General features: G+C 40.0%; 1 protein-coding gene across 1 annotated transcript in view; it reads right to left on the reverse strand.

The window, feature by feature from the left end:
- Positions 1–13,354, reverse strand: part of fbxl17 (F-box and leucine-rich repeat protein 17) — a 231,330-nt gene that overhangs the window by 21,961 nt on the left and 196,015 nt on the right. The window contains exon 10 of the mRNA XM_085368445.1: positions 3,086–3,228. Within this exon, the coding sequence (XP_085224571.1) occupies positions 3,086–3,228 (143 nt within the window). The remainder of the gene's footprint in view (positions 1–3,085; positions 3,229–13,354) is intronic.

Below are 13,354 nucleotides of genomic sequence, written 5' to 3' on the forward strand. Positions count from 1 at the left end.
CAGAGTCACACGACAACACCTTGTCACAAAGGAATTGTGGTTGTCTTAAAGTCACACGACAACAAGGTGTGTGACTTTGAGACAACCACAATTCCTTTGTTCTGCTGCTTTTATTTCTTTTATTATCTTTATAGCTCTCATTTTCACTCCAACCTCAGTAACATCACTTTCCCCTCTCTCTGAGCAAATTTTGTATTACCCCCATTCCTCTTTCTCTCCCTCTACTCCTGACCAAGTCCTAACCCTTTCTTGCTACCATAAATAGCGAGACAGCAACATCAAACAAAGTAGTTTGCCTTGGATGGAGGCTTGTGTAACAAAGCCAGTTTAACATAACCAGCATATCCTTTCGTTATCTGGGTTAACTTACCTTAACATCTGTAACCTGGATAAGCAGTGGCACATAGCTGAGTATCAATTTTATAAGTATTCGATCAGTGAGACTAAAGAACTACTAATTTAATAAAGTCTAGCCTATTTTAAGGCAAGGAGAAAAGCCAGTAAAAATGTTGACCGTGGAAGTTGACAGATTTATCAAATTTTACAACTCTACCATTACGACATGGGATAATATGATGGATTATAATCAAATATTTCATTAAGTTCATGTTTAAAAAAGAGATTTGGTTTTTATTATTTCAGCTGCCGGTCTGGTGTTGTTTAACAGCCGAAAATAAAAACTGAAATCAAATTTAGGTTTGGACTAGAAGCAAATTTCTCATATATGCTCTGTTTTATGACCATATACTAATGTATACGCATTAACATTTTACACTCTCCTACTATTTTTGCTCAGAGTACTGGAGGATCTTTCAAGAACGGTGACATTTTCTGGAGAATTGATTGGTCAGTAGGCAGTGATTTCACACCTGCTGATCTCTAATCTGGAACCTCATCTGCTCCTGAGTAGGTTAGGCTTGCAAGATAAGTTAGCAAGGCGATACATCCCGGTAAGAAGGGAACCACCTTTTTTAAAAACAGGGTTAACCTTGAAATTACCTGGATAAGAGTTAATCCTGCTTTGTAGTACAGGCCCCTGGTCCTCTGCCCTTACAAATCTGACCAGCCTTAACAACGCGTACTCCAGGCGTATTTCACTAATCAAAAGTTTCGGATATGAAAAAAGGAAGCCGGAGGATGTGTGGGAGGAGTAAGAATGCAGTAAATTTGTTGTGTGATTAAGAGCTGGCGAGGTACTTGACCTTGGAAACTGTCAAACTCTTCTCTCTGTTCGATTCACACTCCATTACAACTCTAATAGCATCAATTACTGCTTTATTTAGCTGTGTCATCCCCACATTCCCCCTCCAGAGCGGAAGGAAAGTAATTATTTATCTTTTCAACCTTCTGGCTAAACCGTGAGTATAAATATCACATCTGAAAAGAGAACTGGGTAGATAAATAAGGAAAAGCAGCTGGAATTGTTCACTGGATAGGAAAGACATGAATGCATATGGTAGAGAAAAACTAAGAAAAAATGTTATTCCAGTAAAGATGTGGGTCATTCCAGAGCACAATTTTTTATTAGCACGGATGTAGCTATTGATTGTTGGGTCACTGAGTCAGTGAGGCAGTAGTGAACCGGATGAAAATGGAATTTAAGTGATCACTTGCTATGTAATGCAGTTAGTCTTTATTACTTATAGATAAATATGATAGATGCACCTTCATGCCTGCAATAATGTGAACTGAGTATACTGCTTCATCACTGAGACCCTACATACAGGGTCACTGTCAGATGCTCATATATTGTCATTTTATTACAGTCTAAATAGATAAATATGATACACTGGTGTTCTTGTCGCACTTAATGATCTCAGTGTGTTCATTTTTATCATAGAAATCCATAGGGTCAAGCTTGAGGCCATGACACACAGATATCACTGATTTTATAATGACAAAATAAAAATGATGAGTTTCCAGCCCACTGAGCAGCCATGACTATAAATCTCTCCTCCCTCGTTTTTCTCCCTGCCAACTTGCACTTTTCAAAAGCACAGCAGGGACTTTTAAATGTGCTCCACTTAAAACCAAAATGAATACTGTAAAATGTGAAATGAAAGCTCATTAAACACACAATTATATTTACTATACTGAAGCCTGTCAGGATTGGGATGGTGTCCTGTGTTGTGCACTCTGCTACAGAACAAGACACCAGGTTCTCCAGTATCAGTACAGACTACAGTTTCTAGGTTAAGCCAGCTTTTCACTTTCCCTTCCTTGCCTGCCCTCATCCCACTCATGTCATCCGCGCTAAGTGGATGCATCTGTGTTACAGGAGCTCCACAAAACCAATTGGCGACGTGGGTGGAGTTGTTACCATGGCAGTAAAACTACATGTACTTTCATCCGGTTATGGGTTGGATAAGTAAGAGGCCAGATGTAAGTGTAAGGGTGACTTTGAAAAGACTGTCCCTCCTCTCACCCAGAGGCATCTCAGAGCAGGTTTGAGACAGGTCATCATGTCATTTTACTTCTGTTATCACCCAACCGTGTGACGCATGTATCACACAGACAAACTGGGCACGGGCTGCAGTTAGATACTCGACGTCCCACATTCAGACGCTTTTAAATTGGCCCTAACATGGAGCTTTTGCGTATTCATATCTATGTGTCTGACTACATCTCTGTGGTTGTTTATGCGCATTCATATTCGACAACCTTAAGATGGCAAAATACTTCATATACCACAAGTTTAACAAACCCCTAAAATATTGGTGTATAATGATCACTGATCAGGACTGCTTTACGGTAATATTTGGATTCAAACTGTTTTTGATCCCAGAATTGAAATTATTACAACTCTATTATGTATTTATAACATGCAATATTGACAGTAAATAGTTATTTCTGGAAGACGTTGTTGTTTTTAAGAAAGTAATGGTGCAACTAATGATATCAAACTGAGCTAAAAACTGAACATGTTCATTTTAAGTTCCAGTTTTGTGTTTGTGAGAGCAAGGGCCTGAACTATAAAGCAAGATCAGCGTAGTCAGCGAGTTGGTTGCCAGATGCCTCCTGACCAGCCTTTAGGCTTGTGCGTACGGGCTCTAAGAAAGACAACGATATGAGTAATGTTCGTTACCTTGTCGCATCTCATGAGGCCCAAGTAGCGAAGGGACTTGCTGCTCTGAGCAATCTGTGTGGCACCCTGGTCCGTGATGTCTTTACACCAGCCGGCATCAACAGTCTCAATGGTGCTGCTGTACTGCCCTATAGCTATCAGAGCTGTTGACAGAGAAGGGGAGCAGAGAAGGGGAGGTGGGGAAGGAGGAGGGAGAGAAACAAGAAAACGTGTTAGTCTGACAACCTTTCTCATGCAAATGTGACAGCAGCGTCTTCCCACAGAGACAGAATTTGAAATGAAACCAGGGCACGTCATATGGCCAGCTGTGACACATAATTCTAGTGTTTACACAACACCTTGACAATATACACGCATGCCCACAAATCCTCGCATACACCCATGCTTGGTCAGACTTCGGCAGGATTCATCCATTACAGCACCGGCATGACTCACGGCACAGAAAGGGAACGACACCGTGCCAGAGTAAAGTGTGACTCCATGCCAGTGTACGATTTAATTTTGCTTGTGTGCATGTTTACTGCTGCCAGGGCAGAAACAAAATGCCAAGGTAAAGAGTAACCACCAAAAACAAATATCTCACAGTTTCTCTGGGCTTTGTTATACCACAGAGCATTTGTGCATACACCGCTTGCTGCATATACGTAAATACACATTCACACACTCGTAGCGTATCTCACAAGTGTTGTTCTTTTGATATTGTCTTCCTATGTTGACAAATTGCAATGCACAGCTGTCAAACACGATGACATTACATTCGCTGTAATCTACGTGTAGCTCCAATAAAGGCATACTTTGCTGCATTAACACACAAACACAGACAGACACACAACAATCTTCCTCATCAATCTTTGACCCGTCAATTGTTGGGTAGATGGAGGAGACCTGTGCTCCACGAGTCGATTGATAGTGCTCCTCGGTGATCGATTGGCAGGCCTGGGCTTTGTTCTCCACTCTCACAACCATCACTAATGAGAGTGGGAAGGTGGGAGGAGGAGTGAGGGATGAGAGAAAGATGAAAGGAAGAGGGTAAAGACAAAGAGAGCCTTTGACAGCACCTTCAGATAGTTACTTAGCCCTGATGTTGTTTTCTCATTTGCAGAAATCCATTTTACGTCAAACTTTTTTATAAACAAGCTTCCTTGAACAAGGAAAAATTAACCCGTATGAACTTTCACTTTGAATCGGTTCCTCCCGACTTTTTCACTTCTATGACCAGAGTTAAAAACAAAAGAAAACATACACGAAGCACTTGCGCGTGCATGTATTTCACTGTGTGTTTGTGGTACAGAAGCTTTTTTTCCACTGGAGACAGGAAATGAATAATCTTATGCTTTTTTCTCCACACTTTTAAACCTCTTTTCTCCTGTTACAGCCAGTGTATTGCACAGGCTTCTCTGCACGTAAGCACATGCTCCCAGGGACGAACTTGTGTACAGCATGTAACATATGTAATATATAGCTTTGGGTGCTTAAAGTACACCACATGTGGTTCCTGTTTGGGCTCTAGCATGCTCTTGGATGCCATGCATAATAGCAAATTATGGCTAAACAGGCAGTAACCCCGCTTTGAAGCTACAGTGTGTTTCATATAAAACGCACCGTGGGGAAGAAGAGTCAGTAGACCAGATGGGTGAAAAGAACATGAAGCTAGCATGTCATTTATTGACTAACGGCACCCTGGTAAAGTATGCTAAAAATGAAGACGCTGGTGTTTTCGTGAGTTCGCCTGAGCGTGTGAAAGATCGGAAAGACGTCGAGTGAAGGAATGGCTTCCCATCCAGTGCCCCTTGTCCTGTTCGATTACAGAATCCTAAATTTGATTACCTGGGCTTGGATCTTTCATCTTATGTTGAGACACACATATCGGTGCTGTTTAAACTCCCTTGCAGAGTCCGAGGAGATTTCTGAGGAAAAGGCAGATTAAATAAAAGAGGAGAGCTCCAAAGCTCAACAAATCAAAGAGAACTTTGCCAACACACATTTCTGCTTCTTCCCCTTCAACTTTAATTCTCGCAACTTAAAAAGGTGGAAAGATAGAAGCAGACAGATGCTTACCACTGTGAATATATAAGTTGTGCGAGTGACTACAATGTCTGCAGAACTGGACACACACAGAAATATTAAGTCAGATACCAGTACTGATATTTGGAGGTTTAAAATCCAATATATCAGTCAATGTTTTTTTTTTCCAGACACACAAACTTAAACAGATTTCTCAAGGATTTGCTGTGAGTAGTTATTTATGAATCCTTACTACATTATTACGACTATTCAGTTTTAAAATAATCTTGCTTTAGTCAGCTGATCCGACTTTGCCCGGATCAGCTGATTGTTGAGTGTGTCGATGCAGAGTGCCTTCTAGTAAACAAACTATGCAACATCAACATTCATAAGAAAGTTGAAGGGTGTTTCTCTCAACTCTTCTTCACTTCAGTTTTCATTTATTGGACATTATAAATGGTGATACCGATATCCTGGGAAATAGTTAATACCGTCCGATATATCAGTCGTCTCTAATTGTCAGTGCATTACACAAATAATGCGTTGCAGTCACGTAGCGGCACACCACCTGCTTAAACTGAATTAAAATGTTTTTTAACAGGCTCCAGACTTTTTAAAGAAAACATATAGCAGTCAGAAATAGCTGTGGGGAGAAACAGAAGAGCAAATGGGACTAAACATCATTTTGTTAAGCTGTGAAGTTGGTAAACTGGAGAGTCAGATAATGCCTTTGTCAGAACGAGCCAAGTGTTAGGCTATTTAGACTTGTTTAGTACTCTATCAACAAGTTCATCTGGTTGCCATTGCAGTCTAATATGGATGTGTGTGCCGTGCTTCTCTTCCTCTTCCTTTGACTCTCTATCAGAAGACTATAAATTTCAGCTACTCCCGATGGCAAATGGAAACGTGACCACTTTTGAAATGACTAAAAGCTTTGAGCGAAACCTTTTAACTACAAATGAAGAGGTTTGTTCACATTGTCAGAGATAAAGAGTCTAAATAGAGCTTGGAGAATTTGTTTTGTAAGACAGTAGCCAAGTAACACAAAAAGATATGTTTTTATGTGTGACAGACTAGAAATGTAATTGTGTTTATGTCAAATATCTAACATAAAATCCTGAAGATTTAAGCACACAATAGTAGAACTTTTCAGACAGATGCAGAAAATCAATCTATACACTGCTGATAAAACACTTAACATGTAAAAACCTTCACTTCTCAAACGGCTGACTGCTACATCAGTGTGTATTAGTTATGCATTAGCCACTCATCTATTACAAAAATTTTTTTGCTTGTTTTTAGCAAATTGCCAATCTAAACATCATTTGATTGCAACAGATTTGAATGTGGAGAGTTTTGAATGATCCAATCTTTTATATAATAGTGGGACTTTAAAAGTAATCAGCACATTGAACTGGCAAAGTTAAACACTTGAAGCTTTTATACTGAAAATTGTAAGACAAATATGCAAAACGCTGTTGTGTTCCTATTTCTACCAACATACACTGTGCAGCATCATTTAACCGAAATTATACACTCGCTCAAAAGAAGTTTTATTCACTTTTTAGGCTCGTTTCTGCTAACTGGTAATTCGATGAATTGACATGTATCAAAAAAAATGCATACAGTTTTCTAAAACTTTTGACTGGCAGGGTATAAGAGACCATAGGAGCAGGAAATTGTCTTTCCTGACTGATAATGATTTTCTGTCTAAGAAATAGATGAAGCGATATGCAAGAGAAGTTAAGGTGAAAAAGAGGTTGAGGAGTCAGAGGAGAAAAGAGGGGAAAATCCCATTCTGGCAGTGTGAGCTGTGACTGAGTGGTGACTACACAGTCACAGACAGTAATGAGGACACACTCTGCTGCCCTGCCTGAAAATGGCTTTAGGATGTTGCTCCGTGTGTGCATGCGTAGAGGGATACTGACCTTAAATTCTGGATGTCATTCATTTTGAGCATAGCACATTTAGCCAGTCTCCATCGACACAGAAGAAGCAAGTGGACGTCACATTTACAACCAAATGCTTCTGTTTATTTAAGTTCTCCTGGGATTTGAAACAACGTATCTTCTTGTCAATCAATCACCAAATCAATCATCAGGTCAATACAAGGAGTGTCATGCACCATTTAGTGAATTCAGGAATAGCATTTCTGTGTCGAAACCGCAGCCTTAACTCACTCGCTAAGACCTTTACAAACATTACAACTTTAGCCACAGGCTCAACTCACAGCCTTCAAGAAACCGCTGTGACAAATGTCGACCAAAGGTGAGCAACGCGTAAAGCCGTAAATCTCTGGTGTACCATTAACTCCTACTTTATCTCCAGAAAGAGATTCATAACCTATTACTTTCTTACACAAGCTGTTATCAAATACCATGAAGAGCGGATTTATCTAAGAGTGGTTCTATACTAAGGTGAGCACACTCCTAACAGCAAGGTCAAGAACTGGTCAATCCTGTGATGACCGCAATGTGAGAGGAAACCTTCCTTAATCGGCTTATTCTCCTATCTCTGTAGGCCTACCTGACCTCAGAGTTTCAGGGGTTAAGCATCTTTTACAGGCTTATTAGATATTCACTTATTACATTTTCCTAAATGATGGTGTGCCATTACTGCTATCTTATTGCTTTAAAGCCATCCCCCATGACTGCCTCCAGTAACCTTATACACCATATTTTTGCCTCTGATGAAGACAGTACGCCTATGAAAGATGTGATGGTAGGTAATGACTTACTGTGGAAGCAGTGTGTGCATGTGAGATCTGTGCGTGTGTATAACTATGGCAGTAGGAACAACAGAAAAAGGCTTATTATGGCTGATGTATTCCAGAGAGCAGAACTGTCATGTCTAATGTTGAAGACATTCACTTGGGCCTTTGTGTGTGTTTAAAAACTTAACCTCAGCTTTGCCCTCTGCACCGTGCTGCTCAGTGCCCCAAACCAAAAGAAAACCCCTTTTCACTTCTCATCCGTTTATACTGTCCAAGTTGTACAAGATGCAATATTTTTTTAAATGCTATATCAATACTGACATGCACTTTCAAGAACGAGGTCAAGTTAGTCTCAGCTATTTTGTACTGTCTGACAATTCACAAAAGAAAGGTTAAATAATGGCCAATAGTGGTGCTCAGAAATCAAATACAGACTTGTCATAACTTGGGTTGGGCAATTCTGGTGAGACAATATAATGCAATGTAATGCATGTGTCTGAAATTGTATTAAACTTCTTTTTATATAGCATGAGCTTTGAATGAATTAGGACTTGTTAGAGCTACATACATAGATATGTAATTTTAGCATTAATATGAAATATATAGAGATGTATTAGCTGAGATTTCATGGCTGACTCTGACTCTGAAGTGTGACATGCACTGATTTTTGACGATTCTTAACCATAACACGACAACAGCATTTATCTGACAAAAGATATCTGCCAATTTACCTTTCAGGAACTAGCACTTACCATATACAGAGATCAGCTTTTAACAATGCAAAATTGTATTTTCATAATAAAAGAAATAAACTGTACAAACTTGCCCAGATTTTCTCTCACTTAAGCAACTGAAAATAAAATACTTTTCAACTAGAAAATACTAATAATTACCTGAAACCCCCCCTGCTGTACACCCAATTTAACTTATACATTTTACCTTAATAAATAAAAGCAGGTGCAACAAATTTATATAACTAAAAATGTCAACTACTTATAATTCCATCTTTTTGTACTTGTCTCCATAATTTGTCTTGTAACTGATTTGATCCTTTGCTCATACCAAGGGTGCTGTCAGGTGGCTAGCTCTGAGCTGTGGCTAGCTTTGTTAGCTTTTCCAAATTAGACATGTTGAGCTGGGTAATAGTGATTTAAGTTTCTCATTAGGTTTGTTGTTATGAATATTTTCCTGATGGTTCCTTTACAGTTCACTTGGTCAAACTTTGTGTCTTCCTCCTCGCTCACAATAAATAACTTGTTAAAGGCCACATGCTAATGACATGTTAGCATGTTAACATAAATACAGACTGTGACTTGATTTTAATATAAATGATGTTTCTACATTGATTTTAGTCCATAAAAGGTGCATTCATTATAGTAAAAGATTCCTACAATGTCACATGAACCTATTCATACATATTTAATTTGCACAGAAGAACATAAAGGAGTGTTTTTTTCTGTTAGTGTGTAAGTATACAGCTACATGTGTTTTTCAACAAATGTGTAATATGAAAACAATTTACTGACAGCAAAAATGTGAACGGGCTTTCCCAGGAGTGTGTTTACAGACACGTAAACATGCACAAGCACATAAAAAAAGTAAGGAAGCCTCCATAGCAAGATGCGGACATCACTTAAGTCCTTTGAAGCCTGTCTGTCCTGACTAAACACCAGCCTCGCTGTCTGACTGATTAGCACAGCATGCTCATCTTCAAAGTACCCAGGTCAAACTAACTGGGGTCACAGTGAGTGCCGAGACTAATTCAGTAAACAACATACCAAGGGAAGCATTTAAGAAACGCACGCATCGAAGGTGGGAAACAAGAGAGAGGCTGTCGCGCTGACCTGCGGTGAGCTGAGAATTAACAATTTTAAAACTTGTGAGAACCAGAGGGAACTGGAGAAGGCTTGTTGACAATCTCTTGATTAGACCGGAAAATGCCTGCTGGGCTGTGGTCTCAAACATGAACTTGATGTGACAAAAAGCGAGCCATAACTTCCAAGTTAGATATAAATATGTAGAAAAAAAAAAGAGTGAGAAAAGGGAAGAGAAGAATGAATAAATGAGCAATGCAGAAGTTCTGTGAGGTGATGCTCTTTGCCCTGACATTTTGGACAAATGCAATCAAAGGCCAGGGGAACTGAAATCAGCCAGGCTTGGTAGAGAGACACAAGGGAGAGGAGGAACAGATTGAGTGTGACACAAGGAGGGAGAACACTTTGTGGTGGGACATGCTCGAGCTGGGAAATTAATTAGCCAGAGGGCAGGGAGAAGGTAGTGTGCGGAGGGCACGTGCATTTTTGCAATCAGCCTCTGATCTGATGCAAACCAGCTGCCACATGCAATTGTGCGGCAGTGTGCACTTATATGATTTTACGTGCTTTTTAGGGATGTGTGCCTTTCTCACAAAGAGGGACTTCTCAGACCCCGAGATGTTTAAGTGGCGAGGTAGAGCCAGTACCAAAAAAAAAAGAAAACGAAAAAGTGACTTTGATATTTAGTCTGATCTCGCATGTGAAAATAATGCACACGTACACACATACAGAGACTGTTTTAGTAGCTGATTTGCGATAACCTTGCGGCGAGGATGTGAAGTTTGAGGATTGGAAAGGTGAGTGAGTGACAGAAAGAGGGTGAGAGATAGAGAGGAAGAGTGATGAGCAAGGACAGATAGACAGAGTGAAGGGGTGATAAGGAGAGATGGCGCTATCACAGAGGTGACCTACAACAGGCCTTCCTTCACCAAATCTCTCTCTCTCTCTATTAGACATACACACACACACACACACTCGTGCAAAAATGAAGCACTTAAGAGGCTGGCATAATTTTTCAAGACCTGAGTCAGCTGATCATATTACCAGTCTAAATCAGGAACTTGGTGGGCTCCTGCTCTGGATCCAAACAGACTTAATTGTTTTATTAACAATTTAAATACCCTTGACATTTACTAACACAAGTCAGTACCTGTGAAGTAGCGTTTCCTCCTCTCTCACTGTCAGTGCATGTAGATAGGTGCTAAGTATTTATTTAAGTGAAGAGCCTCAGGTGCTAAAACATCCCACTCTGGAGGCTGCAGCCAGATGTAAATGTGTAAACAGTGCATTCCTAAAAAGATAACAAAAAGAAAGATAGCAAAACTGTGAAAGCTATTCGTATGTGAGGAATGTGGTATTTTTGTAGCTCCGCATAGTTTTGTAGCCTTGTATTTTGTCGTGAAGTTTCAGGTATGTTCAAATGTATCTTTTTATGCTCAGCTATTCACTGTCCTTTTTGTCTTCAGATGAAACAATTCCCCAATCAACAAAGGAAGGATAATACTTTTTTTAGTTTTTGTTTTCAATGTTTCAAGGTTTTACTTCCATCACTTCTTGTGATGCATTCAAACTAAAGATGAAATGAAGTTTGAAAGGATCATAAAATACACACAAAGCCAGGCTAACAATAATGCATATTTATACCAGGCGGGGAGCAATGTGGACCAACTTTGGTTTTAAATAGGGACAGGAAAAAGCAAAATTGTAGGACTTCATTGTAAATTGTGAAAATATATTGTTTTGTGTTGTTCCTAGATATTGGTTGAATTCCTTCTCGCATCATTCACTGCTGGGGATGTCCCTAACATGAATGAGTTAAAAACTTGTGTTTGATGTGAATGCCACAACTTAGTGGCAGACGATGCAAAGGTACAGAGTGGGGTTGCCGACTGCAGAGGCCAGTTCTCTGCTGATTCAGTAACTGCGGAGCTCCAAACCTCCTTTGGCATTAACATTAGATCAGAAACTGTGCGCCAGGAGCTTCAGCGGAATGGGTTTCCTGCATCGGTGGCCCAGAATCTTTTACTATTGTGATTTGTGTCACAGTATTTGAATGCACTGATATAATTCTGAGAAGATTATTAGGAATGTGTGATCAAAAAGACCTCCCTGCTCATAAAATTGCACAATTATTGCCGTGAATGTGATTTCACTGTGGTATCAAACAAAATCTTGATTTTAATATACTTAACCAGAACACATACAGAGTAATTCCAGTAAAAGAACCCATTAAATGCTAATGATAATCATTATCATCAGCGATCTCTCTACATCGACGGGTGGGAGGCCTTATTGAGAAAGGCAAATTCTGGAGCTCGGAGTGTTTTTTGTTGGGGATTCTTTGCTGTCGCCTGTATCTGGAAACCTTTTGGAGTTTTAGTGCTTCTTTAACAGCTTCTTCCTTCACTTCTAAACCGAACAATGTCTTCTCAGTCACACTTATGTGGTCACCTGCGTCTGACTTCTTTTAACATGGAGAGACGGGTGTACAGTCAGCTGTCACAAGTTCCTTGATAGGTCTCCATGACAGTTGGGGGTTCTCCCCTCCTGCTGCCTCATTGAACCAACCCCCCCGTTGGCTGGACATCATCCTCTGGCTGCCCTGTAAGTGAGTTCTTTCTTGATCATGCTTTGTCTGGTACATGCCTCCCAGCGTTACCACAACTTGTAGGATTTCTGCCCCCACTGGAGTGTGTAAATGCTGAAATTAATACACTCACAGGTTTTGTTTGCATAGTTATTTGCATAAACCGTGTGGAGGTTTTATATGTTTACATCTTTCTTCTCCAAAGACAAAATCAAGAAAGAGACTACAGCCTCACAAAACACACAACCCGAGGTTCCCACAGCCATAAGCAGTAAAAGCAGGATATTAAGCCCTATTTCAAACCTACAGCACCTCTGTTCCAATGCACCTCTCCTATGAGACAATTAATCCTCCCCACCTTTTCTCTCTCTCTCATTACTCTTGCTTTCTCTCCCTCGCTCTCCCTCTCTCTCATTCCTTATTTTGGATTGTATACAACAGGGAAACTGCTATCCAATTCTGACATCACAGATGGAGGGGCATAAAGCTTAACAACTTCTTTTCAAAATGAAAATCCGAGCAAGAGGAGGAGAGGAAATGAAGATGGGGAAAGAGGAAAAAGACAGGTGGCCTCATATTCGCTGAACTGTGTGTTGCATGCATCTAACTGGAATTAACGTAGCATAGCAATAGTTATGGGTTTGGTTATGGATTATGGCTAATCCTTTAACATAGGGAGCAGGTCTTAAAGGTAATTACACGCTACTATTGGATCCAGAGCCCAGAAATGGGCCCCTTTTGCATCATTCCTATTAGGATCCGGAAGAAAACTAGCTGTTGATGCATACTGCTTAGAAAGAGTACAGGTTATCATACCGTAGTATTCTCTGCCAATCCTAATGCGATCTGAACTTGTCTGGAAGGTGAGAGAGAAGAGAGCTTTTAAGGAGATCTCATCTGTTCTTTCACTGTAGTGTGGCTTGAGATACAACAAACAAGCATTGAAAGCTAAATCATTATGACTGCAAAATAATTTATCATAGAAAAATAAACAAAATAGCGAGCTGTTCACCCACATGGGGTGAAAATGCGATTAGCAGCATCACTCGGTGCAGTGAATATTATCCAACACAAAGACGATGACAAGCACACTTAATGGTTTTTATTTTAGTCCTCTACCGTGCCACACCTAACCCTTTTTATTACCCGTA

Source organism: Diplotaxodon limnothrissa, linkage group LG12 (assembly GCF_057381915.1).
Source record: "Diplotaxodon limnothrissa isolate DT_005_m linkage group LG12, D_limnothrissa_male_GT1.1, whole genome shotgun sequence".
In the NCBI taxonomy this organism is placed as follows: domain Eukaryota; kingdom Metazoa; phylum Chordata; class Actinopteri; order Cichliformes; family Cichlidae; genus Diplotaxodon; species Diplotaxodon limnothrissa.